Raw genomic sequence first — 27,554 nt, forward strand, 5'->3', positions numbered from 1 at the left:
GCCTCAGCCTCCTGAGTAGCTGGGATTACAGGCGTCTGTCACCGTCCCTGGCTACCTTTTGTACTTTTAGCAGAGATGGGGTTTCGTCATGATGGCCAGGCTGGTCTTGAACTCCTAACCTTAGGTGATCCGCCTGCTCAGCCTCCCAAAGTGCTGGGATTATAGGCATGAGCCACCGTGCCAGGCCGGGTTAGGGATTTTAAAGGTTTTTTTTTTTTTTTTTTGAGACGGAGCCTCACATTGTCGTCTGGGCTGGAGTGCAGTGTCGTGATCTCAGCTCACTGCAACCTCTGCCTCCCAGCTTCGAGCGATTCTCCTGTCTCAGCCTCCCAAGTAGCTGGGATTATAGGCGCCCGCCACCACACCCAGCTAATTTTTTGTATTTTTAGTAGAGAAGGGGTTTCACTATGTTGGCCAGGCTGGTCTCAAACTCCTGACCTCGTGATCCTCCCACCTCGGTCTCCCAAAGTGCTGGGATTATAGGTGTGAGCCACTGTGCCTGGCTTGGTTTTTTTTGTGTTTTTTTTTTTTTTGAGACAGGGTCTTTCTTGCTCTCTGGCCTAGGCTGGAGTGCAGCGAAGCAATCTGCAGCTTCAACCTCCCAGGCTCAAGCGATCCTCCCACCTCAGACTCCCCAGTAGCTGGAACCACAAGAGAACGCCCACCATGAGTGGCTAATTTTTGTATTTTTTGTAGAGATGGGGTTCCGCCATGTTGCCCACGCTGGTCTCAAGCTCCTGGGCTCAAGCCTTCCTCCTTCCTCAGCCTCCCAAGGTGCATGAGCCACTGTACCTGGTCAGGAGTCTTTAAACTGTTTGGCATCACTTGTTCCCCCAGAATTAAGGATCTGAAAAACATCTTAAGCAATTCTTTTTTTTTTTTTTTTTTTTTTTTTTGAGACGCCCAGGCTGGAGTGCAGTGGCGCGATCTCGGCTCACTGCAAGCTCCGCCTCCCAGGTTCACACCACTGTCCTGCCCCAGCCTCCCAAGTAGCTGGGACTACAGGCGCCCACGACCACACCCGGCTAATTTTTTTGTATTTTTTAGTAGAGACAGGGTTTCACCCATTAGCCAGGATGGTCTCAATTTCCTGACCTCATGATCCACCCACCTCGGCCTCCCAAAGTGCTGGGATTACAGGCATGAGCCACCGTGCCTGGCCCATCTTAAGCAATTCTTAAACAAAAGCTTTATGATTCTAATGTCAGACATCCTATTTATAGGAACAGTGTGGATGCAGATGGTCAGTATCTAGGGCTGCAGTGACTTTTGGTTACAGGGAGGTGGCCCTAAGTGCAGCCTGAGTAATGCTTAATTTTATTTTACTTTATTTATTTATTTATTTTGAGACGGAGTCTCGCTCTGTCACCAGGCTGGAGTGCAGTGGCGTGATCTCAGCTTGCTGCAACCTCCGCCTCCCGGGTTCAAGTGATTCTCCTGCCTCAGCCTCCCAAGTAGCTGGGACTACAGGCGTACAACACCATGCCCAGCTAATTTTTATATTTTTAGTAGAGACAGGGTTTCACCATGTTGGCCAGGACGGTCTCAATCTCTTGACCTGGTGATCCACCCGCCTTGGCCTCCCAAAGTGCTGGGATTACAGGCGTGAGCCACCGCACCCAGCCCAGCCTGATTAATGTTTAATTTTAAATATATTTGTCTTTTTTATTTATTTATTTTTTTTTTGAGACGGAGTCTCACTCTATCGCCCCAGCTGGAGTGCAATGGTGCAATTGTGGCTCACTAACAACCTCCACTTCCCGGGTTCAAGCAATTCACCTGCCTCAGCCTCCTGAGTAGCTGGGATTACAGGCATGCGCCACCACACCCAGCTAATTTTTGTATTTTTAGTAGAAACGGGTTTCACCATGTTGGCCAGGCTGGTCTCAAACTCCTGACCTTAGGTGATTCACCCACCTTGGCCTACCAAAGTGCTGGGATTACAGGCGTGAGCCACCATGCCCGGCCTAATGCAAATTCTTCGTAAACAACATAGGAACTGCCTCTTCTTTTCCTTTAAAAACCCATTAGTGGCTGGGCACAGTGGCTCACGCCTGTAATCCCTGCACTTTGGGAGGCTGAGGTAGGTAGATCACCTGAGGTCAGGAGTTCGAGACCAGCCTGGCCAATATGGCAAACCCCGTCTCTACTAAAAATACAAAAATTAGCTGGGCATGGTGGTGTGTGCCCGTAATCCCAGCTACTAGGGCGGCTGAGGCAGGAGGATCACTTGAACCTGGAAGGCGGAGGTTGCAGTGAGCCGAGATGGCGCCACTGCACTCCAGCCTGGGCAACAGAGTAAGACTCTGTCTCAAAAAAAAAACATTAGTAACTGTTGCTAATTGGAGCATATATTAAGGGCAACTTGAATCCATGCTCCTGATCACAGGCCTCAAATTTGGCCCAAATAAACACTACTTATATTAAATTTGTCTAAGTTTCTTTTCTCTTTAGGTCAACAAAAGATATTACAAATGATACAGATAGACAGCCAGATGGAAGAGATGCATGGAGCAAGGCCCGTGGGAAGGGATGTGGTGTTTCCATGCCCTTTCTGGGGGACCACCCTCCAGTGACCTCCAGGGACCATGTGTTCAGCTATCTGGAAGCTTTTTTTTTTTTTTTTTCTGAGACGGAGTCTCATTCTGGGTCCCAGCGATTCTCCTGCCTCAGCTTCCCGAGTAGCTGGAATTGCAGGCACGCACCACCACTCACAGCTAGTTGTTTTTATATTTTAGTAGAGATGGGGTTTCACCATGTTGGCCAGGCTGCTCTCGAACTCCTGACCTCAAGTGATCCATCCGCCTCGGCTTCCCAAAGTGCTGGGATTACAGGGATTACAGGTGTGAGCTACCACGCCCAGCCTTGGTGTTGTTTTTGTTTTTTTTTTTTGAGACAGGGTCTGCTTTGTTGTCCAGGTTGGAGTGCGGTGGCAGGGACATGGCTCACTGCAGCCTCGACCTCCCTGGGCTCAGACTAAACTCCCACCTCAGCTTCCTGAGTAGCTAGGACTACAGGCATGTGCCACCATGTCCAGTTAATTGTTGTATTTTTTTGTAGAGCTGGGGTTTCGCCATGTAGCCCAGGCTGGTCTTGAACTCCTGAGCTCTAGTGATCTGCCCACCTCAGCCTCCCAAAGTGCTGAGATTACAGGTGTGAGCTACCACACCTGGCTGACATATGCCCTTGAGTTGTCTTCCAGAAACCCAGACCCCTAGCAGATGGAAAACACCCACTGCTGTCACATAGACCCCAGATAAAGGGGAACTGAGGACTGAACTCTGGCCTTACCTAGTGTATAACTGAGGCAGGATTTTTCTCGGCCCCTTTGTCAGCCAGAGGTCTTCAGCTGGCGACACCCCTGCCCAGGCCTTGCTCAAGCCTGGGCTTGCTGCAGGAGATGCCCCATCTACTCAGGTCACTGGGCCACGCCAGGCTTCCACTCCAATGCAGTTCCCTGCACTCAGCCCCTGGAGGGAGGAGGTGTGAGCAAGTGTGGGGTCTGGCCACCACACCAGGCACAAACACAGGAGTGGGTTCCATGCAGGGCTTGTGGCCGGACCAGGCGTGTTGCACTGAGGGGAAAGTGGTGGTGTATGAACAGGGATGCCTGTGACCCCAAAGCCCCAGAGTGGGTATTACAGCATGCTAATAGCTCTTTTGGTCCCATTGTCTGCAGCCTGATGGACAGTGGCTGGTGTGTTAACAGCTCTGTCAGTCCCATTGCCCCATTCCAGCCTATGGCTCCCGTACTGGCTTGGCCCTTCCACTCCTTCCCATCACATGAGGCACCTGACCTCAGCCAGTGGAAGGCAGAGGACCAGTGTTACAGCCTCTTTTTACCCATGTTCGGTAGTCCCAAGTTCTTGTCCCGTGTCCAAGAAGAATGAGGTTATGTTGACAATTAAAGGGTGAGGGGGACAAAGAGCTTTACTGAGTGACAAAACAGATCTCAGTGGAGAGGAGGATGCGAGGGCTTCCCCCACCTGAAGTTGGGTGGTCTCTTACTCGGTGTGGCTGCGTCTGGGGCTTTTATAGGCTCAGAATGGTGGAGTACATGCTGATTGGTTTGTGAGTATACAAAAAAGGCTAAAACAAAGGCATCACTCAAAGGTGGACACAACAGTGTAAGAAACCAATTAGGGAAGGGTAGGTATATGTAAAATAGGTGAGGGGTGGGGATCAATTAGAGGAAAGTGCACCAAACAGGAAGAGAGGTTCTCAATCCAGTCCATGGATTTACCCAGGACTTGTAGCTTGGCTTTCAGGCTTTAAACTGTCTTTGGTTTGAAGGTTGGTTTTCACCGGGGACCCGTCCCTGTCTGCCTAGGATTTGTCTGCCTCCTGCCACTATCATAACAATAAAAGTTAGCTGCAGCCAGGTGCAGTGGCTTATACCTGTAATCCCAGCACTTTGGGAGGCTGAGGCCAGTGGACTCCTTGGGCTCAGGAATTCGAGACCAGCTGGGCTACGTGGCAAAACCCTGTCTCTATAAAAAATACAAAAATTAGCCAAGTGTGGTGGTGTGTGCCTGTAGTGCCAGCTACTCAGGAGGCTAAGGTGGGAAGATCACTTGAGCTCAGGAGGTGGAGGTTGCAGTGAGCTGTGACCTTGCCACTGCACTCCAGTCTGGGAGACTGTCTCAAAAAAAAAATGCTGCTATTATAGCTTGAACCCTCAGCTGGGCACAGGCAGAAATGTGAAGCTGAATTAGACATATGGTCTAGAAGGGAAAAGAGAGAGGAAAGTGTATTGTCACTAGATAATAGAGTGTGATCAGTTCTACTAGAGATTGTTAACCTAAAAGGAAGAGGCTGAGTCACAAAATTAAAGTTATTTGATTCACAGTGAGACAGCTGTCCATAAGACTCAGACCCAAGTAACCTTGGATATGAGCTCTGTTAGGCCTTTGTTTCAAGTTTTTTTTTTCTGTTTGTTTGTTTGTTTTTCCGATATGGAGTCTCGCTCTGTCGCCCAGGCTGGAGTGCAGTGGTGCAATCTCAGCTCACTGAAACCTCCGCCTCCCGGGTTCAAGCGATTCTCCTGCCTCAGCTTCCCGAGTAGCTGGGACTACAGGCACGCGCCACCACGCCCAGCTAATTTTTTTGTATTTTTAGTAGAGACAGGGTTTCACCATGTTGGCCAGGCTAGTCTCGCACTCCTGACCTCGTAATCCTCCTGCCTTGGCCTCCCAAAGTGCGAGGATTAAAGGCGTGAGCCACAGTGCCCAGCCACAAGTATATTTTTAAAGGTAAAATGCAGGGACAAGGAGTGGGCTAATACAGTCTTTTGTCAGGAATTCTCATTGGTTTACTGAATTAGCACTGATTAGTGATTGGCGATACATTGCTAAGCTGTAGGGTATGGGTTACAGTGTCCATTGTGGTATTATTAGGTTAATTTATACCTAGTTGTGGCAATAGCAAGCAGTTTCAAGAGATAAATAAATAGCTCAAAAGGAAGGAGGTAGAATGTGGTTGCTGTCTCATTTTAATGTTGTTACTGAATTGACCTCGGGTCTGCTTTCCTAGTGTGCAGAAAAAGCCAAACACTGGCCAGGCACAGTGGTTCATGCCTATACTCCCAGCACTTTGGGTGGCTGAGATAGGAGGATCATTTGAGGCCAGGAGTTCAAGACCAGCCTGGCCACATAGTGAGACCCAATCTCTTAAAATAAAAAATAAAAAATTAGCAGGGCGTGATGGCATGTGCCTATAATCTCAGCTACTCGAGAGGCTGAGGTGGGAGGATCACTTGAGTCTTGGAAGTAGAGGCTGCAGTGAGCTGTCACTGTGCCACTGCACTCCAGCCTGGGCGACAGAGCAAGACTCTGTCTCAAAGTAAAAACAAAACAAAACAAAACAAAAATGCCAAACAGTGACAGCGGGACTTGCAGCAAAAGAAAGTGAGATAATTTATTGCAGGTGCCAAGCAAGGAGAATCAGGCAGCTAATGCTTAAGACCTGAACTCCACAATGGCTTACAAGCAAGGGTTTTTAAAAGAAGGGGCACATTTCAGGAAAGCAAAATTGTAAATCAATACATAGAGGTTACACATTGGTTTGCCCCGAAAAGGTGAGATATCTTGAAGCAGGCACTCATGTGAATTCAGAGATTCTTTGATTTGTAATTGGCTAAGGAAGCAAGGCTTTGTCTAAAAACTTGGGGTCAGCAGAAAGGAATGCTGGCCCATGGGTGTGACTCTCTCCACATCCCTCAGGAATAATTTGGAACAAAGGATGGTGGTCAGAGTTCAGTCTTCAGTTCCCCCTTATCTGAGATCAATGTGACAGCAGTGGGCATTTTCCATCTGATAGGAGTCTGGAATCCCAGCACTTTGGGAGACTGAGGCAGGAGAACAGCTTGAGCCCAGGAGTTCAAGACCAGCCTAGGCAACATAGCAAGAACCCCCGTCTTTACAAAAAATTTTAAAATTAGTCAGGTGTGGTGGCATGTGCTTATAGTCCTAGCTACTCAGGAGGTTGAGATGAAAGGATAGCTTGAGCCCAGGAGTTCAAGGCTGCAGTAGGCCTGGATGACACAGAGAGAACCCAAAAACAAAACCAGAAGACATGTCAAGGTGTTATTTGTTTTTAGAGATGCAGTCTCACTCTGTCACCCAGGCTGGAGTGCAGTGGTACAATTACAGTTCACTGCGGCCTCGACTTTCCAGGCTCAAGCAATCCTCCCACCTCAGCTGGGACTACCGGCATGTGCTACCACACTCAGCTAATTTTTAAAGTATGTTTAGAGACAGGGTCTTGCTATGTTGCCCAGGTTGGTCTCGAATTCCTGGACACAAGTTATCCTCCGCCTTGGCCTCCCAAAGTGTTGGAATTACAGGCGTGAGCCACAGCACCTGGCCAAGATATTATTTTAATTTTTTTTTTAAATAGTAATGAGATCTTGCTATGTTGGCCAGGTTGGTCTTGAACTCCTGGCCTCAAGCAATCTTTCTACCTCTGCCTCCTAAACTGCTAGGATTACAGGCCTGAGCCGCTGCACTCTTTAGTTGTTTTTTTTTTTTTTTTTTTGAGACAGAGCCTTGCTCTGTCGCCCAGGCTTGGGTGCAGTGGCACGATCTCCACTCACTGCCATTCTCCTGCCTCAGCCTCCTGAGTAGCTGGGACTACAGGCGCCTGCCACCATGCCCGGCTAATTTTTTGTATTTTTAGTAGAGACGGGGTTTCACCGTGTTAGCCAGGATGGTCTCGATCTCCTGACCTCGATCTCATGATCTGCCCGCCTTGGCCTCCCAAAGTGCTGGGATTACAGGTGTGAGCCACCATGCCCGGCCCCTATCTTTAGTTTTTATAGAGAACTAAACATCTTGTGACTCTGGCTTACTTGGGTAGCTGCTTAAGTTACTATTACCTTCTTCCTAGTGGGTTATTCATTTACTTCCCTAATTGCTGGGTGCAGGGCTAGCTAGTTCCTGAAATCTCCCTTGAAGGGACTCAAAATTTTCCCTTTATCTCCATACTTGCGGGCCAGACGGGCACCTAAGAAGGGTCTGTCCTCCATATCAATGTCTGTCTGGGCCTGATAATATAAAAGGATGCACATTCCTCAGATAAAATCTCTTTTCTCAAGATAGACCAGCAAGAGGGAAGAAGTAGAAGGTTCTAGGTTCTCCAAACACCCTAGTTTCCCTTACAGACAAGTTTTTCTGTATTGGGGGAGGGTGGCATGGGGTTGGGGGGCGGTCTGTATCTCCCAACAATCTAAGTTCTTCCTTCACTTTGCAGGGATACTATGAGCAAGTAACCCTGACTCTTTTTTCTGTGGTAGTGATAGTGGGGAGTGCTCCAAGAACTCCTTGAGCCTCATTAATCCCTCATTCTTATCTGAGAAGGTTCCTATTGCTTGGTGTATTAGTCCATTTTCATACTGCTATAAAGATACTATCTGAATTGGGTAATTTATAAAGAAAGGAGGTTTGGGCCAGGCATGGTGGCTCATGCCTGTAACCCCAGCACTTTGGGCGGCTGAGGTGGGTGGATCACCTGCAGTCAGGATTTTGAGACCAGCCTGGCCAACATGGTGAAACCCCGTCTCTACTAAAAATACAAAAATTAGCCAGGCGTGGTGGCACGTGCCTGTAGTCCCAGCTATTTGGGAGGCTGAGACAGGCGAATCGCTTGAACCCGGGAGGCAGAGGTTGCAGTGAGCCAAGATCGTGCCACTGCACTCTAGTCTGGGTGACAGAGTGAGACTCCATCTCAAAAAAAAAAAAAAAAAAAAGGAGGTTTGGCCTGACGCAGTGGCTCATGCCTGTAATCTCAGCACTTTGGGAGGTCAAGGCAGGTGGATCACCTGAGGTCAGGAGTTCGAGACCAGCCTGGGCAAAATGGTGAAACCTCGCCTTTACTAAAAATACAAAAATTAGCCGGGCATGGTGGTGTGCACCCAGCTACTTGGGTGGCTGAGGCAGGAGAATCACTTGAACCTGGGAAACGTAGGTTGCAGTGAGCTGAGATCACGCCACTGCACTCCAGCCTGGGCAACGGAGCAAGACTCAATACTCAAAAAGAAAAAATAAAAAAAAAGAAAGGAGGTTTAATTGACTCACAGTTCTACATGGCTGGGGAGGCCTTAGGAGCTTATAATCATGACAGAAGGCAAAGGGGAAGCGAGGCACATCTTAGATGGCAGTAGGAGAGAGAGCGAGAAAGTGCCACACTTTAAAACCATCAGCTCTCGGGAGAACTCACTCACTATCATGAGAAAAGCATGGGGGAAACCACTCCCATGATCCAATCACCTCCCACCAGGTCCCTCCCTCAACATGTGGGGATCACAGTTCGAGATGAGATTTGGGTGGGGACACAGAGCCAAATCATATCACTTGGGTAGTGGAGATGAGGGAAAGGAGTGGTATTCCAAAGCAGGAAGTATTGAGTACATTGTTTTATAAGTCTTGTATTACCCATTTTATTATTCCTTAGTGCATGGTAAAGCTTCCTTTGAAATGCAAGCTGATTTATCTGAGCCAGAGGACCCCAGGGGAGGTGAGATAGATACCCACACCTGGGCAGAGGATTACAGGGAAAACAGCACCCGCTCTTTCCCCTGGACCCATGTGGTAGAGGCTGTGGGAATCAGGGTATTGCAGGGGTGATGAGGGTAGAGTCTATATATTGCAGGGGTGATGAGGGTAGAGTCTATATATTATAGTCTTATAATGAGGACTATAACTCCTCATTCCATGTTCCCCGGAGCTTTGACTGCTGTGCTCCTGGCCTCAAGCAATCCTTCTGCCTCTGCCTCCTAAGGTGCTAGGATTACAGGCCTGAGCCACTGACTGTCCTCCTCCTAGGAGGCTGTTGACTGAGAAGGTCTGGATGTCAAAGCCTTTCACCACAGGATATAGCCAAGATTACTGCAGAGCCAAGGCCCAAGGCCATCCTTCCCTATGCACAGCTCTTGGTAATTCCCCTGACTTCTGTGTGTGCAACTTGTAAGCAGCTCAGCCTGGAGTAGGAGTTGGGGTTCTGACTTTCTACAGCACCTGGGACAGGAAGGATCAGAGGAGCACAGGGTGCTGACTGCCTTATAGGTGTCCCTCGTCATCCCATTTGATCCTCCAACAAGCGTGTGAGGCTGGCATTATTCACCCTATTCTACAAAGCTCAGAGCAGTGAAGGGCCTTGCATGTGACATTTACCATCATCATCACTAGTATGTCCCTACTCACATGACAGCAATTTTTGCTCAAATCTCTAATTGCTGAGAGACTCGAAGTAAAACCCAAAGTCCTCACAATAGCAATAGCCTGCAAAGCTCTGCCCCCCGCCTCTCTTCTCTGACCTCCTCACTGTCCCTGTCTTACTCACTCTGCTACAGCCACAGTGGCCTCCTTGCTAGCAGTTCCCTCCCCAACACGCCGGGCACAGTCCCACATTCCCGCCTTGCTCTGGCTTCCGCTGTGGCTGTTTCCTCCCCGCAGAACACTCCTGCCTTCCTCACCGCCAAGTCTGGACTCAAACCTCACCTCCTCAATGAGGCTTGCCCAGACAGCCTTTTAAATTCTGCAAACTGCCTCCCACTCCCACCTGCCCCCTTACTTTTTGTGGCCTTGACCTTTCAACATACTACATGATTTGCTTACAATACTTGTCTTGCCTTCACCAGAATGTAAGCGCTCTACAAAGGCAGAGGGAAGGCTATCTTGCTCTCTGATGTATCCTCCAGCCCTTACAACAGTCCGTGGTACTTAGGAGGTTTTCAGTACATCTGTGCCCGGCGATGGAAAGAATGAATGAATACTGAGACCGACGATCGCGGCCGTAAGCCTCTGGGCATGGGCCTGGCGGAACGCTCAGGGAACTACATTTCCCGTGAAGCTCTGGGCGCAGAGGGCCGCGGGGGCTGCCGGGAAAGGTATACGTGTTTAATCCTGGTGCAGGGGGCGATCATGGCCGCTCCGCGAGGTGAGCCATTGGCCGGGGTGTCGGCGAGTGTGTTGGTGGGGCGCGTCCTGGGGACGACTCCCGGCATGATCGGCCAGGTTGAGTCCGCTCCTGGCGCTCCGCGGAAAGATGGGTGGGTGCCGGGCAGAGGTGGTGCCACCTGCGATAGGGATTGACCTCCAAGGGGAGGGGGCCCTTCTAGACGTCGTGCCGTGGGATAGGTACCTTCTGCTCCCTCCCCGCCACCCTGCCTCAGATCAGCACAAGGTCCTTACTGCTGCCCATCTGACAGTTGGGAACATCGAGGCCTGCAGCGGAGGGGGGTCTCATCCAACAGCCTACAAAACCCCTTATTTGACTCTGTCCCCAGTGAGCACCCCCAGCTCTTGCCTGGTTTCCCGGGACACTAGGGTGGGGCCTGAGGAGTGCAGTGGCAGCTGACCCTGTCTGTGCCCCTAGTATTCCCACTTTCCTGTGCGGTGCAGCAGTATGCCTGGGGGAAGATTGGTTCCAACAGCGAAGTGGCGCGGCTGTTGGCCAGCAGTGATCCACTGGCCCAGATCGCAGAGGACAAGCCCTATGCAGAGGTGAGCCCCGGGCTGTATTTCAGCCCACTTTACCTGCAGGTCAAGAGAAAGGGCCTGAGGCAAGTCATAAGAATCAGCTGGGAAGGGTGAGGCAGCAAGGAGGGAGGAGACCCACTTGGCTCTTCAGGCTAATGGACTAGATAGTGTTATCAAAAAGAAGAGAGATTTTGTCATAATAGGCTGGGATTTCCAGCACTCTCCTTCCCCCAACCACTCTTAGCACTTAGTGAATTTCAATTCAGCCCTCTTTGACAATTAAGTTTTTTTACTTTGACTATTTTTTTGCATTTTTATTAACCTAAAATATTTCTCCTGCCTATTTAGCGGAGAAAAAGCCAAAGCATAGGAAGGCTTTCGCCTCTGCTTCTGAAACTGGAAGATGTATGTTAACCCCTAAAAGAATCATTTGAGAGTCATAGTTTTTCTGCTACCTTGACAGTGCAGATGTCATTCTCCTCTTTGGACAAAGAAGATACATCTAAAGAAGGGAAATAACTAGTCCAAGTCTCCACAGATGGCTAGAGGCCGAGTCTGGACAAGGGCCTGGGTCTGCTGCCTCCCTGTATGTCCATGATGGCATGAACATTTGTATCCAGACCTGGGAGGCCTTTCCCAGGACTCAGTTGCCCTGTGGGGAGCACAGCATAACGGATTGAGACAGGCCAACTCAGGGTGGCAGGTTTCTTCCCCCTTCCCCTCCCAAGTTTCCTGTCTTTCCAGTTGTGGATGGGGACTCACCCCCGAGGGGATGCCAAGATCCTTGACAACCGCATCTCACAGAAGACCCTAAGCCAGTGGATTGCTGAGAACCAGGACAGCTTGGGCTCAAAGGTCAAGGACACCTTTAATGGCAACCTGCCCTTCCTCTTCAAAGTGCTCTCAGTTGAAACACCCCTGTCCATCCAGGCACACCCTAACAAGGTAAAGGACAGAGTGCGGTGCAGAGGTCAGGGTACAGAAGGGCTTATGCTAAGGCCCTCCCATGACTTTTACTGCCACTTTTACCCCACCCATGCCAGGCTCCTGCCCAAGGCCAAATCCAGGCTGACAACTCCCAATTTAGCTCTGCAAAGCCAGATGGTAGTGACACATGCAGCAACTAAGTCTAAGCAAACAGCTCACCGGCCTGTGCCAGGAGAGTTTCTCTAAGCTCATTCCAAGGGGCTTGTTCCTGGTCTTCCCTCACCCAACTCATGTCTATTCATATCTGCCATTTACTCATCTGCTTTCAGGAAGAGTTCAACTTGCAGGGCAGGGCAGGTACCCTCAGCTCCACTCCCATGGAGTCTTCCTACACAAGCCTGAGTCCCATCCTAAGCAACTGTGGATCAAAACTCCTTTTTTTTTTTTTGAGACTGAGTCTTGCTCTGTCACCCAGGCTGGAGTGCAGTGGCATGATCTTGGCTCACTGCAACCTCCTCCTCCCAGTTCAAGCAATTCTCCTGCTTCAGCCTCCCAAATAGCTGGGACTACAGGCACACGCCACCACACCCAGCTAATTTTTGTATTTTTAGTAGAGATGGGGTTTCACCATGTTGGCCAGGCTGGTCTTGAACTCCTGCCCTCGTAATCCGCTCACCTCAGCCTCCCAAAGTGCTGGGATTACAGGCGTGAGCCACTGTGCCCAGCCAAAACTCTTTATTTCTAGATACACAAAGTAAGACCCAGAGAAGGGAGGGATTTACCCAAAGCCACACAGCTTGTTAGTGTCAGAGCTTGGCCTGGTATTTGGGTTTCCTGATTCACAGGCCAAGCCTCCTTAAAGTCTGCCCCAGTTTTTCCCCGGATTTGCCCCTGGGTTGCCCCTGATTTGCCCCTGCCCTGGGTTGGCTGAGCCCCAAGTTTCTGCATCATGCTTTGACTGGGCTCCTTGCTAGAGGTAGGTAGCCACTGCCATCCTGTAACTGGGGAGGGTGGACAGCAGGGGCTAGGTGGCACTGGTGTCCCTGCTAGGTAATGGCTGTACCCTCACCATCCTCCTCTTCCCCTGGCCACCCCACAGGAACTGGCAGAGAAGCTGCACCTCCAGGCTCCGCAGCACTACCCCGATGCCAACCACAAGCCAGAGATGGCCATTGCCCTCACCCCCTTCCAGGGCTTGTGTGGCTTCCGGCCAGTTGAGGAGATTGTAACCTTTCTGAAGAGTAAGTTGGGCAGAATGCTGAAGGCATGCGTATTGGGCCAGGGATACCTGGGGAACCAAGATGATAGGAACAGTGGCTGAGAACAGGGGTCACATGTCACAGGCACTGAAGGGCCTCATGAAGCAGTTTTTGGAGCCAGTGGGCCAGGCCAGTGAGACCAGGCTCAGGTGTGGTTGCCAAGGGCTGGTGGTGAGTGATTGGTTTCCACTGCAAAGTTTACTTAGCATTGCCGGCTCTTTGGTTAGGGCTGGGATGGGAAGGTGTCCTCCAACTCCCCACTTGTCTGGGTTCCATCTTACCATTCCTGATATGGGCCCTGGGCCTGGCCTTCCTGTAGAGGTGCCTGAGTTTCAGTTCCTGATTGGAGATGAGGCAGCAACACACCTGAAGCAGACCATGAGCCATGACTCCCAGGCTGTGGCCTCCTCTCTGCAGAGCTGTTTCTCCCATCTGATGAAGAGTGAGAAGAAGGTGGTGGTGGAACAGCTCAACCTGTTGGTGAAGCGGATCTCCCAGCAAGGTGGGCATGGTTATATTCCTGGTTGGGTGCAATGCTCTGGCCTGGGCTTCCCGGCAGACACCAGACTCTGGGGACAGTTCTCAACCCCCTTGCCCAAGTGGAACACTAAAAGGGGCCCAAATTAGATGACCTGTTGGCAACTTAGCATTGCTTGTCTAGTCTTTGTGGAGCAGGGCCCTTCTTAGTTGAGTGCTGCTTCCCAACTGGTCATCTGCAGATGGTTGGAGGCAGACTGGCATAGAAGACTCTTAGGATGCCTTCCACCTAGGCATTCTGAGATTTTCCCTAGCCCTGCAGCTGCCCTCCATGGATAGACTTGTATCTGGGGGCTAAAGAGGCAGGAATGGGACAGGAGCATCCTCCCTCTCCTGGAAAGGCCTGATGCCTCCAGCACTCAGTCATTTGATCTTTCCTTTACCTGCTGTGTGCCCGACCTTGTGCTAAGAAGAGTTCAGGAAATGACTGTGACGGGTGTGGTCATGTCACCCCAAAGGTGGGGAGTCAACACAAGCAGTAAGAAACCCAAAACAGAACAGACTCCCAGCAATGAGCTTATGTGGTGCAGGCGATGAGGTCTCAGCTTCTTAGCCTAGCAGCCACAGCCCCTTCTCTAGGTGGCCCAGAGCTCTCTTTCTATTTTACCTCTCCAGGTTTCCCATTACCTTTGAGCCTTAGGGCATTATTTATTTTACCCAAACATATTTTTTTCTGATCAGTGTGCGTGTGTGTGTGCTCGTTTTGAGCCAGGGTCTCTTTCTGTTGCCCCAGGCTGGAGTGCAGTGGTGCGATCTTGGCTCACTGCAGCCTCTGCCTCCCGGGTTCAAGCAATTCTCCTGCTTCAGCCTCCTGAGTAGCTGGGATTACAGGCATGTGCCACCACATCTGGCTAAGTTTTTATATTTTAGTAGAGACGGAGTTTCACCATGTTGCCTAGGCTGGTCTAGAACTCCTGAGCTCAGGCAATTCACCTGCCGCAGCCTCCCAAAGTGCTAGGATTACAGGTGTAAGCCACCACGCCAGGCCCTTTGCCTCACTTTAAAGGAGCCTGGCTGGGCACGGTGGCTCACACCTGTAATCCTAACACTTTGGGAGGTTGAGGCGGGCGTATCACTTGAGGTCAGGGATTCAAGACCAGCCTGGCCAACATGGTGAAACCCCATCTGTACTAAAGACACAAAAATTAGCCGGGCGAGGCAGAGGTTGTGGTGAACCTAGATCGTGCCACTGCACTTCAGCTGGGGCAATAGAGCGAAACTCTGTCTCAAAAAAAAAAAAAAAAAAAAAAAAAAAAATGCTGGGCATGGTGGTGTGTGCCTATAAATCCCAGCTACTCAGGAGGCTGAGGCACAGGAATCACTTGAACCCAGGAGGTGGAGGTTGCAGTGAGTCTAGACTGCACCACTGCACTCCAGCCTGGAAGACAGAGCAAGACTCCGATTCAAAAAAAAAAGAAAAAGAAAAAGAATTTAAAAATTAAAGAAGTCTACCCTTGCCACTCCACCCAGGCTGAGCTCATTTTCCTTTGTCGTTTCCAGGACACATTTTGGCCCTTAGCGCATTCTGCCTCATGCTATCTGGAGCGGACCGAGAGAGATTCTCTGAGACACAGAACTTACTTTCTTTTTTTTTTTGAGACGGAGTCTCGCTCTGTTGCCCAGGCTGGAGTGCAGTGGCGCCATCTCGATCACTGCAACTTCTGCCTCCTGGGTTCAAGCGATTCTCCTGCCTCAGCCTCCCGAGTAGCTGGGATTACAGGCACATGCCACCACACCTGGCTTTTTTTTTTTTTTTTTTTGTATTTTTAGTAGAGATGGGGTTTCACCATGTTGGTCAGACTGGTCTGGAACTCCTGACCTTGTGATCTGCCTGCCTTGGCCTCCCAAAGTCCTGAGATGACAGGCGTGAGCCACCGCGCCCGGCTGAGACACAGAACTTTCAGTGTTAAAAACTAGAAAGTTGCCGGGTGCGGTAGCTCACACCTGTATTCCCAGCACTTTGGGAGGCCTAGGTGGGAGGATCACTTGAGTTCAGTAGTTCAAGACCAGCCTGGGCAACACAGCAACACCCTGTCTCTGCAAATAATAAAAAACCTAGCCGGGCATGGTGACATGCACCTGTGGTTCTTGCTACTCAGGAGGCTGAGGTAGGAGGATTGCTTGATCCTGGACAGTTGAGGCTGCAGTGAGCTATGATCGTGCCACTGCACTCCAGCCTGGGTGACAGCAAGACCCCGTCTCAAAAAAAAAAAAGGGAAAGCTCGGGCATGTTGGTTACCCTTCAAGAAACTCTTTTGAGTTATCTCCCTAGATTCTGAGCTCCAAGGGCAGTGGTTCTCATCCAGGAGACATTCGGCTGTTGTCTGGAGCCATTTTTGATTGTCAAAACCCAGATAGGGGTTGCTAGTGGCATCTTGTGGGTGGAGGCCAGGGAAGCTGCTACACATCTATCAGTACACAGGACAGCCCCCACAATAAAGAATTACCTAGCCCAAATGTCAGTAGCACCAAGGCTGAGAAATCCCATCCTGAAAGGACCATACTCTAGCTCTTTTAGTGGCTAGTATAGTCCTGGGCATATGAATAGTCAAGATATGATGAAAGATGGTATTTATATGGACTGGAGTATCAAGCAAGGCTTGACCCCCAAAGGGTTGGAGGCGTGGCCAGAAGGACAGGGCCACTTTGGCTTCTGGATTCTTGTGGCAGGGACCTTTTCCTAGGACTCCCTGGCCAATATGGGGCTATGAACAGCACTGAGTATCCCCCTAAGTAACCTTGGGGTGCTCTGTGACCCTCAGCGGCTGCCGGAAACAACATGGAGGACATCTTTGGGGAGCTTTTGCTGCAGCTGCACCAGCAGTACCCAGGTGATATCGGCTGCTTTGCCATCTACTTCCTGAACCTGCTTACCCTGAAGCCTGGGGAGGCCATGTTTCTGGAGGCCAACGTACCCCATGCCTACCTGAAAGGAGGTGAGCCTCATTTCAGCAGTGAGCCCCACTGCCATCCCTGCTGGGCCCTGTTTCCCTATCTGGACAAAAGAAGGAGAAGGGTGGTCAAGGAGACCCCCAAGGACCTTGCAGCTCTGACCTCTGAGGGTTCCTGGGCTCAGCAAGCAACAGCGGGTAGGGATGATGAATGCATTTGGCATTGAACACGCCTTGAATCCTGCCACCAACCCTGTGATGCCATGCTACTCTGATTTTAAGTCTTGCCAGTCAGTGTGGGAACCACAATTTGAACGCAGGCTATATTGGATCAAAGCTGTTGTTCTGTCACAGCCTTTGTATGTCTGTCCTACCTATCCAGGGATTTTTACACTAAAATATGCATGTTGCCACAGAAGGATGCCACCTTTTGACTGTTGGCTGCTTATCCACACATGCCTCATGCACAGGATTCTGGGGTAGAAGTGGGAGACTACAGAGTTGGGGCTCCCCAACCCCCAGGGGTTAACATGACTCCCCTCTGACAATAACGGGTAACCTGTCACTTGTTTTTGGTATTTGATATCTTAGCCCCATTCTCCCAGAGAATACAATTCATGGAAATTTTTACCTAACTTGGCATGGGGTTCATGGAGCTCAGGTTAGGAGGCCCAGAACTGGAGAGCTAAGGCATACTTCATCAGCTTAGCACATGATGACTGTCTCTCCAGACTGCGTGGAGTGCATGGCGTGTTCAGACAACACAGTTCGTGCTGGCCTGACACCCAAGTTCATTGATGTGCCAACCCTGTGTGAAATGCTCAGCTATACCCCTAGCTCCAGCAAGGACAGGCTCTTTCTCCCAACACGGAGTCAGGAAGACCCCTACCTCTCAATCTATGACCCCCCTGTACCAGACTTCACCATTATGAAGACGGAGGTGAGTGAGGGGCCATGATGGGTGTCCTTCGTGTGCCATGAAAATCTCTGGCAAGGGTCACAATGTAGAGGACACCTGGGGCTGGGTTTCCTGTCAAGCCCACTTGGCGGAGGGTGGCCCCAGGGCCTGCCCATTCCTCCCTGTACCAGGGACCAGGCCTCTATGCTGACTGAGCCTGGGTTGTGGGAGAAGGTGGCAGAGCTCTCCCTCGTGCCCTGGGGACTGTCCTGGGCCCATGAGCTGATAAGAGCAGAGTCTGAGCTATACTGCCTTATCATTTCTTCCTTTCCAGGTCCCTGGCTGTGTCGCTGAATACAAGGTCTTGGCATTGGACTCTGCCAGCATCCTCCTGATGGTACAGGGGACAGTGATAGCCAGCACACCCACAACCCAGACACCAATCCCTCTGCAACGTGGTGGTGTGCTCTTCATTGGGGCCAATCAGAGTGTCTCACTGAAGCTTACTGAGCCGAAGGACCTGCTGATATTCCGTGCCTGCTGTCTGCTGTAAAGGCCGCACCCTCCCTAGCTCTCCTCTGCCAGCCACCCTAAATTCCAGCCAGCCTCACCTCCTCGGGCCCAGCTCAAGCCCCCTTCCTTGCTCTGGACCCCTTAGGTATACCCTGGAAGAGCTGGGGTGGAGGAGGAGGGAGCGTGAAGGTAGTGACTCCTGAACACACCCAGGTGGAACCATCTTCTTTGGGGAGGAGAGGCCTGTGTGAGGGGTCTGATACTCCCCTTGTCTTCCCTCTCTACTCCTCGCTACACCTGAGCCAGGCTCTTGCCAACTCTGTTCCAGCCTATGGCTTTAGGCTAGCTGTTAAATATGTGACCCAGCATTAGCTCAGCATCTGTCAGAGCAAGAGACCAGGTAATTTCTAAGAACAGGGTTCTAGCGCTGGGACTGCCCATTTCCTCAGCTGCAGAGGAGGAAAGGGAAAGGGTAGGCTTGTGGACTAACACTGTTCACACCCTCTTGTTCTGTCAAAGCAATTAAAGGTCACTTGTGTTGAGGCTGTGGGGTAATAAGCACTCAGCCTTTGGGGTACCTGTTCCTAAAGTGGGCCAAAAGAGCCCTCCCTGCATGATGACCCAGTTTTTGCTTTATTCCTATTTCATACAGCTTCCCAGGGGGATAGGCAGGCTACACTCCAGAACGCTGGTATGGGAAGGAGTGGGAGAGGAAGCCAGCTTTGGCCGCAGTGGCACACCTTGCAAGCAGGCCTTGGGTCTGCCCAGAGGCACAGCTTGCAAGCAGCCTTACAGAGAAGGTGACTCAAAGGATACACCAGTCACCAGTGCAAGACTCTTTGCTCCTGTTTTTTTCTTTTTTTTTTTTGAGACGAAGTCTCGCTCTGTAGCCCAGGCTGGAGTGCAGTGGCACGATCTCGACTCATTGCAAGCTCCGCCTCCCGGTTTCACGCCACTCTCCTGCCTCAGCCTCCCAAGTAGCTGGGACCACAGGAGCCTACCACCGCGCCCGGCCAATTTTTTTGGTATTTTTAATAGAGATGGGGTTTCACTGTGTTAGTCAGGATGGTCTTGATCTCCTGATCTCATGATCCGCCCACCTCGGCCTCCCAAAGTGCTGGGATTACAGGCGTGAGCCACCGCGCCCAGCCTGGCTCCTGTTTTTCAGTTGGCCCTAGAGGAGGGGTCCACAAACCAGGCTGGCAGGCCAGTTCTGGCCATACCTGTTCATTTCCATACTGTCTGGCTGCTTTCAAGCCACAGTGGCAAAGTTGAAGAGTTGCACTAGACTGTACGGCCTGCAAAGCTGAAACTATTGACTGTCAACCACTTCTCTAGAACATACTCAACTGTTGTAGATTACAGGGACTCAGGAACCGAATTAGAAAATTTTCATGGTGAGGAGAAGCCCAGTTAGCTTTCCTAAACCGGCAGGAAGTGTGAAGGAGGGAATCTCCCGATGCCCTGCTCCAGGGGTGGCACACACCTGCAAGAGGCTGTCGGCTGTCTGCTGCTGCTGAGGTTTCTGACCTGCAATCGTAGATCCTGTCACCACAGACTAATCACTTAGTCCACTGGCTCCTTCCTGTGGGATAAAGGTTTAAATTCATACAAAAGAATCTTTCTGGGCTTCTGCCCACACTAGAGCCCCTATACAATGGAGTTCCACCGTCAAAAATCTCCTGGGTTTTTTTGCCTCCAAATTTTCTTCAGCTAAAAAACAATAAAGATGAGCTGGAAAGAAAAGGTCTGCTAAAGGGAACCCATTCTATAGAAGTGACTTGCAAGAGCCTATTTCACTCATGCTGTCCAGTGAAACAGGCCCAAAAGTGGTGCCCAGTGGGAACAGCAGAAAGGGGAAGGAGTTTCCAGAAGGAATTGCTGTAGTCAGCTATTAAGCTATTTCTTCATTTCAGGATATCCAGGATATTCTTAACTTTTATTTTTTTGAGACGGAGTCTCACACTGTCTCCCGGGCTGGAGTGCAGTGGCGCGATAGCTCACTGCAACCTCCGCCCACTGGGTTCAAGCGATTCTCCTGCCTCAGCCTCCTGAGTAGCTGGGACTACAGGCGCCTGCCACCACACCCAGCTAATTTTTTGTATTTTTAGTAGAGACGGGGTTTCAGTAGAGACGGGGTGACAGGATCTACAATTGCAGGTCAGGTCAGGTTGGTCTCAAACTCCTGACCTTGTGATTTGCTTGCCTCAGCCTCCGAAAGTGCTGGCATTACAGGCATGAGCCATTGTGCCTGGCCAAGGCCTTTAAAATCCTACTGCAACACAGATACAGCTCAACTAGTGTGATTGCATTTATTCTTATAAATGTACAGAGCTGTAGAAGTGCAAGCCAAGAGTTCTATAGAGTAGTACATAAACACCATATGGTACCATTCCTGCTGGGAGGTAAGCCTGGATACACCCCTCTCCTCAGGAAACTGTCACCTGCAGAACACACAGCACTCAGAATTAAGGCAGTTTGGCCCTGGGCACATTGGTGGTATTTTGGTATGTGGCCACCGGCCCCAAACAACTGACCATTTCTACCCTGCGTCACTGCACTGTCCCACCAGGTCCCTCCAGCTTTTTCTACAAGGTAACACTCTCCTACATGGGTCAACCAGCTCAGAAATCTCTTCTTCAGGGACAGTTGCAGCTGAATATGCCAGAGCTGATTATTACAACGATGCAGAGGGCCTTGGTTTGGGGTCCTGCCACCCTCACCCCTAGCAGCTGCTAAACACCCAGGCCATTCTGCCCTGACCACACCTCCCCAACAGAGATGTGGGTCTCTACTCACCTTCCACAGCCACCTCCTAGCACACACTGGGTCCCTCTACCCGTGTCGCTGTCTCTCTTTACACTGTGCTACACTTGATCCCTTTCCACATGTGCACTTCACCTCTCAGACACAAGAAAGGCCTGGACATGGTCTCTGCAGATGTGGAAGGGGTTCTGGATGGAAATGTTCTTCAGCTCTACAAGCATTTGCACAAAATGCGCAGAATGTTGGCCACCTGCATAAAGCTGCAGAGTCCCATTCCAGAACAGAGTAACCATCTGCCTCCTCTCTTCCCAAGACCCCAAGCTGGCATGACTCTGGTCTCTGTCCTATCTCTCTGCTGTGATGCTGCTAGCTAGTAGAGTAAGTCAGCCCCCAGATACTGTATATTCCTCTCAACCTTCCATGGTTTGAGAAAAACACAAAGATAGATGTCCATCAAGCACTCACAGGACTACCATTGTGAGGATGGTTGTCAGACAAATAACAAATAAGGCCGTATCTTTTTATTAGACTTTCTCATCTTCTAGTCACCCCTTGTGGTAGAGCGAAAAGAGTGTGTTGTCCCTCTCATGCCTCTAGTGGTCACAGGACACTGAGTAAAGCAAGAGACTGGATACTTTCTCATGTAGAACCTACACCCCCATCTCGACTATTGGGCTGGGAACCCTGTCTATGCCCATTCAAAGCTCACCGTGTGGGAGGATTGCTTGGGCCTGGGAGGTTGAGGCTGCAGTGAGCTGTGATTGCACCACTGCACTCCAGCCTGGGTGACAAAGCAGAACAAAGCAAAACAAAGCAGAACGCTCACCATGGTTCTGAGTTAAGCCAAAAAACAAAACCTGTTGGAAAAATTCTAGAAAGAGGCTTGGTATAGAGTATAGCAAGAGATACTCTCCAATTTGCGGGTAGGGGGTGTCACAGCAGAAATTATGCCTATTTCTGCTGTTTGGGCTGGGGGCTGAAAGAGGCTGTGTTACACCCAGAGGTCTGCTTAAAGCCCAATCCTGAGTATCCAGTGAGGCCCATGCTGTGACCAGAAGAATCTGGCAATAGAATGGTCCATGCTGGAGTGAAGGGAGGCCCTTTACACTGGTGGACTGATTTCCTCAGGCAAGGGTCTAGGAGCTGGCTTAGGTCTCTCCTACCCTTCCTGTCTGTAAGCCTCAGTCTAGGACAAAGCCCACACAGCTGTACACCCACTCTCACGAGTCCATTGCTACTTCTCAAAAGTTTAAAAAGTAAACAAATAGGAAGGCACCGGACTGCTCCCTGTAGCTCCCTCTGCTGGTAATAATAAAAACTGCAGGCTTCTGGGGCCAGCCCCAGTACCTTCGACCTAATCTTTAGCTCAAAGACTGGGTGAAGAAACTCGCCCAGACCAAGGAAATACAAATAAATAAATATGAACATGTCGGAGCAGTTTTTCTCTAACTAGGGAAGGGCAAACCAGAATCACTAAACTCACCCGGACAGTTGGACCAGTTGGGGATGCCCCAGGTCCAGGGATTCTGGAGCCAGGATCCTGCTGTGTCATTAAGCAACCTGCTATGATCCCTGTCATAGTTAGACAGGTGCAACCTGAAGAGGGACAAAAGGACTCACTTTATGCTCTCTTGAAGGTCAAGCCTGCAAACCATCTTAGAGCTAGGAAGAATAGAGCAAATGGAATTTCTCGAACTGGTCTCAAACAGTTAAATTCTTTTTTGGATTGCCAGCTATAATAAACCATAAAGTGCTATTTCCTGCCTCCATACAACACTATCTAGCACAGCCTGGGCACAAGAGCTCCCTTTTTGCCTCCCTGAAGCACTATGACAAATACCAGTCAAGCTGTCTGCAAGTGTTTTTCTTAGCCACCTTTGTCACCCACCATAAGAACCAAAATTCTCTGTCCTGCCCTTATTAAAGTGACTTCTCCAAACTCTGCTCCAACAGCAGAGGAAAACTACAGAATTCTACCTATCAGTCCACAGCCCAGATGGGGGCCTCTGGCCTGAGAAGCAACAGGTAAGGGCTACCTGCAGGTCACTTTCTAGGGGTCAGTGACTTCAGTGCTCACTGCACTGTGTGAGCTATGAGTGACCAACAGGGCTCTGTAGGCCTCATGGTGAGCAGGGCCCATCTTGGAGAGTAATGTCTACTGGAGGGTACAGGAGGAAGAGTCCCCAAGACAGCACCAGCAGCAGGAGCACGTTGAAGAGGCCATGGGCTTAGGGGGGATGAGGTCCAAGTCCTCGTCATCTGGAATCTCATCCAGGTGATACCCATCCTGAAGCAGCTGCCGGCTGACATCCTGGTTCACCTGCTAAGAGAAGGAGAGGAGGGAACTATAGGCCAAGATGCAAAGCAGAAATAACTGCTACCCAAAAGACAGAACCACATTCCCTTACCAGGGCTTCCTGTCCATGTCCCACCCCAGGCCAACCCCACACATCCCTGGACTACAGGAGGAAGTACCACCTTCTCCTACTTGTGCCTCAGCCAGCAGTAAGCCTTAGTACTGTCCAGGCTTCACTGTTACTGACCCCCAGGGATCTGTTCTCACTAAATCCTGAGGCATTCATGTAAATATCAAGTTCCCAATTATGTTTCAAAATCAGTGCTCTGACTGTTCCCACTGGGAGCCCAGACTAGTCCCTATCAAGGCTGAAGAATATGGGATAATAACAGAACAATGGGCTAGCGTAGTAGAGCATGGGTTACAGTGGAAGGGGGTGGTGAGCAGCTTTGTCTACACACTGCTGGTTAGACTTATCCTTTGATGCCAACAGAGCCGGATTCCTGCAAAGTGGAATTTGTTGGTTGGTTTCATCAGTTCACTGAACATAAGAAAAATAAGGCTGGGTGCGGTGGCTCACGCCTGTAATCCCAGCATTTTGGGAGGCCGAGGCAGGTGGATCATGAGGTCAGGAGATCGAGACCATCCTGGCTAACATGGTGAAACCCTATCTCTACTAAAAAATAGAAAAAATTATCTGGGCATGGTGGCGGGTGCCTGTAGTCCCAGCTACTCAGGAGGCTGAGGCAGGAGAACGGCGTGAACCTGGGAGGCGGAGCTTCCAGTGAGCTGAGATCGTGCCACTGCACTCCAGCCTGGGCGACAGAGTGAGACTCTGTCTCAAAAAAAAAAGAAAAAGAAAAAGAAATGAGGCTGGGGCAAGTGTAAGACTGCCTCTTACACACAATCTTTGACACTCAGACATTTAAGGAGGACACAATTTGCAAACTGCTCTGTTCTCTGTGACAGAAACTCAGAGATTAGCCAAGATTTCCAGGAGAGTAAGAAAAGCAAGTGGTGTAGAGTCAGGTCCCTAGCACTTCACCGCTGTCAAAGAGAATGAGCTGCAAATGCCAGGATTTTACATCCCTGTGTTTCTATCTGGGACAGTCACTCTAGAAAAATGTCCACATGGTTATCCCAGGAGTATTTTAGCCTGAGTTTTCACAGATGGAACAACTGAAGAAACAGAATTTGTTTGGTCTGGAAGAAAGCAAGCTTGGTGGAAGACAGGCAGGGGAGAGACAGAAATGCTGATCTCAGAGAAACTAGAGTTGCTGTGTGACACTGGAAAGCAGGTCAAGGACCAATGGACCCATTCAGATTAATAAGGAAGATTTCTCTAAGAGCTACTCAAAGAAAAAATTTTGTGTGTGTTGAGGGAAGGGTGGGTAGCAACGTTCCTTGGAGGTGGTGAGTACCCAGTTACAAAAAGCATTCAAGTAAGCACAGACTAGTAAACACTTAGCTGGGATCTATCAAAAGGATTCCTTTTCCAAGCTGTGGCCTAGAAGACTTTATTTTAGAGTCTTATTTTAGATACAGCGTCTTGCTATATTGTCCAGGCTGGTCTTAGAACTCCTGGGCTCAAGCAATCCTCCCGCCTCAGCCTCCCTAGTAGCTGGGACTACAGGCATGTACCATCATGCCCAGCTTACATGACTTCTGAGATCATTTCTAGCCCTGAGTCTATATGGTCTCCTTGATTCTCAACAGCCCTCCTTGGTCACCTATACCTCCACTGGGGGAAGAGGGCAGAGTGGAAGATCATAGAACAGACCAGAAGTCTGGCACAGTGCTGTGCTCACAGCGGGCACCAAACAAGCATTTGGCAGTGGTGGTAATGCTGCCTGCAGCCTGGCCCTGCACAGAAAGGTGTTCTGGACTTGCCTCTGCAGATGAATACCCGGAGGAGTATCTGGATTCCAGCTCCCCATCACTAGGAGAAGAGGAAAACAGTCAGTTCCGGGAGGTACCTGTGGCGCACGGCTGTAAATCATCAGGCGGAGAGCATGCAAGGGCATCTGGAAGACTTGTGAAGCAAAAGCCACACACAACAGAACTCAAGTCTGAATAGGCCTTGAGTAATACTGGTTCCCTCAATTGGTTCTGGCAGGGACAGGGTCACTCTCACTAACAGCGCAAACATAAAAGGGCAGGATGATCCCCCGGACATCGGTGCTCCGAATTCTAGAGCAGCATGATTACCTATGAGTCTTCTAACCAAGCCATCCTGGGAAGGGATATTGTTCAGAAGAGAACAGCCCTGGAATATACATGAAGGGCCTTGGAGGAGACAGGGAACAAGCAAAGGCATCAGGCGATCTTCAGTTCCAGCCAAGTTGCTTCCCAAGGGGATATTTCCAAGGGGAGCACTCACCTGTCAGAGTCGAGGGACACCAGGTTTTCATCTGGACTCTGGCTAAGAGCAGTATAGCCCTTGTTAAACTTCACTGACCTGAGGGGAGACGGGGGAGAAGAGACCAAACACAGATGAAAGCATAGGCATTTCACAGGGATAGCCAAAGTCCTCGCCCTGAAGGAGAAAGAATTGACTGCACTACTGACTTGCCTTCTCCCTGGTCACAGCCACCACTGCCTGCAGCTCCATGTACCTGGCTAACAGTGCCTCACAATGTGTACGTCCTCATTCTTTTTTTTTTTTTTTGAGACAGAGTCTGGCCCTGTCACCCAGGCTGGAGTGCAGTGGCGCGATCTCGGCTCACTGCAATCTCCACCTACCATGTTCAAGTGATTTTCCTGCCTCAGCCTCTTGAGTAGCTGGGACTACAGGCGTGCCCAGCTAATTTTGTATTTTTAATAGAGACGGGGTTTCACCATGTTGGCCAGGCTGGTCTCGAACTCCTGACTTCAAGTGATCCACCCGCCTCGGCTTCCCAAAGTGCTGGAATTAACAGTCGTGAGCCACCACGGCCGGCCTGTATTCTACTCCTCCCATAAGTCTTGGAAAAAAGCACACCTCCCCTTGCCTGAACTAGGAAAAGGACCCTCTCCCCACTTATTTAATCAGAGGACAAAAAACTGCAAGTCTTTGGGTAAAAGGTTAGGGTTAACCTTCACTTCTCCGAGTTTCAACCCTTATCTGTAAAAGGAGGCACTGAATAAGGTTCTATGCAGCTCCGAGTTTACTATTCTGTTAAAAACAAACAAACAAAAACAGGTCTAGCCATTCCCACACTGCTCTTCGTCCTCATTCCTGGGGACTCCAGCCACCATTCTCCTCCCTAACAGAGGAGGAGAATGATAGTGAATGAGCCTGTGCACTCACAGAACTCCCTTATTCCGAAGCCCTTTCTCTGATCCTATCACATCCTTAAAGGAAAAGAGGAGATTGTTCCTCTTCCCATTTTAAAGATAGTGAACCTGACAGGTTGCATCAGGGGAATCGCTAGCTCGGCCTTAAACCAGAGCACCCTGTCTCCGTCCTGGGGATTAAAGCCTTCTCTAAAGCTGCTGGCACAGAGGAGGTGGCGCCTGCTGAGACCTTTTCCCTGAAGAGTCTGGGCGGTTCGGCGAGGCCCCCAGCATGCCTTTTCTCCGCAGAACGGCCTTGGCCAGGTCCCGGTGCTTCTCTGGAAGTTAAAGGACCCGGGTCAGCCGGGTCTTCCCCACTCCGCCGCGTCTCCCGAAGGCTGGGAGGCCGCTCTTTCCGAACGGATTTTGAGGGGCGAGAGCAGGCTGCAGCTAACCCCTTCCCTCCGGGGCCGAGGCTCAGCGGAGCTCCGGAGCCCGCCCTGGGGACGCGGCCGCCCGCCCAGGGACAGACCTCCCCCGACCATCGGGCCACACTCACGCAGCTTGGCTTGAATGGAGGGTGCGCGCGTCACCATGTATGGCCCCCGCTTTTCCACGGCCGCAGGGGTGCGCTCCCCCAGACGGAGGGCTCTATTACCGATCTGCCCGGAGGGTGCCCCCGCAGCTCCCGGCGCGCGGTCCCGAGCCCCGCTGGGCCGGGGTCCCGGGGTAGACAACCGCACCGCGCGCCCGCTGGGCTCCGCGGTCGCCATGGCCGGGCCCCGCCCTGCCGGATGGTGCAACCCCGCCCGTGGCAAACGAGTGACAGGCCTTGGGTGAGGCGGGCTCTTTTAACAAGATGGCGGTGCGCAGGCGCAGTTCGTCCCCTTCCGGAGCTCTCCAGTTCGGTAGTCTGAGGACTTGGCCGAAATGTGCCGCCTTCTTTTCGGGGGGCCGGGCCGTTCCGTTCTCGCTTTTGGGATAGGCGGCTTGAGCCTGGTGATGGTTAGGCTCAGTTCTGTCTCTAGAGGAAATTAAATACTGATACTGTTGTGGGGCTGCGCGTGTGCGTCGGTCGGGCGCCCACGGTTTGAGTCCTGGCGCGCCGCACTCCGTGCTTCTCGCAGTGTCTCCTTGGGGATCTCCCCACATATGGGGCTGCCAGAGAGCAGACTTGGGTTAAAGAGTCATATGAGGACAAGCATTGTCAGCGACCTTTTCTAGCAAAAGAAACAG

The 27,554-nt window shown here is 50.7% G+C and overlaps 2 protein-coding genes across 4 annotated transcripts; one reads left to right on the forward strand and one right to left on the reverse strand.

The window, feature by feature from the left end:
- The first annotated feature begins 10,347 nt into the window (after positions 1–10,347).
- On the forward strand, positions 10,348–18,544 carry MPI (mannose phosphate isomerase). 2 transcript variants are annotated; one of them, XM_054452450.1, is made up of 8 exons: positions 10,348–10,434; positions 10,873–11,000; positions 11,721–11,921; positions 13,003–13,144; positions 13,482–13,664; positions 16,462–16,635; positions 17,322–17,530; positions 17,823–18,544. In XM_054452450.1, the coding sequence occupies exons 1-8, from the start codon at positions 10,419–10,421 to the stop codon at positions 18,039–18,041; spliced, it is 1,272 nt and encodes a 423-aa protein (XP_054308425.1). In that variant the 5' UTR covers positions 10,348–10,418; the 3' UTR covers positions 18,042–18,544. The 2 variants fall into 2 exon arrangements, with proteins under 2 accessions (XP_054308425.1, XP_054308426.1); XM_054452451.2 differs by lacking the exon at positions 17,322–17,530 and having other exon boundaries at positions 10,357–10,434.
- Positions 18,545–20,299: 1,755 nt separating this feature from the next.
- Positions 20,300–27,193, reverse strand: FAM219B (family with sequence similarity 219 member B). Of its 2 annotated transcripts, none has more exons than XM_054452453.2 (5): positions 26,878–27,193; positions 26,569–26,656; positions 25,444–25,521; positions 24,954–25,002; positions 20,300–23,087 (listed from the first exon to the last, which is right to left on the reverse strand). In XM_054452453.2, exons 1-5 carry the CDS (start codon positions 27,089–27,091, stop codon positions 22,923–22,925), a joined length of 594 nt encoding a protein of 197 aa, XP_054308428.1. In that variant the 5' UTR covers positions 27,092–27,193; the 3' UTR covers positions 20,300–22,922. The 2 variants fall into 2 exon arrangements, with proteins under 2 accessions (XP_054308428.1, XP_054308427.1); XM_054452452.2 differs by having other exon boundaries at positions 20,300–23,090; positions 26,878–27,155.
- Between the last annotated feature and the right edge of the window lie 361 nt (positions 27,194–27,554).

Source organism: Pongo pygmaeus, chromosome 16, assembly GCF_028885625.2.
Source record: "Pongo pygmaeus isolate AG05252 chromosome 16, NHGRI_mPonPyg2-v2.0_pri, whole genome shotgun sequence".
NCBI classification, from domain to species: Eukaryota; Metazoa; Chordata; class Mammalia; order Primates; family Hominidae; genus Pongo; species Pongo pygmaeus.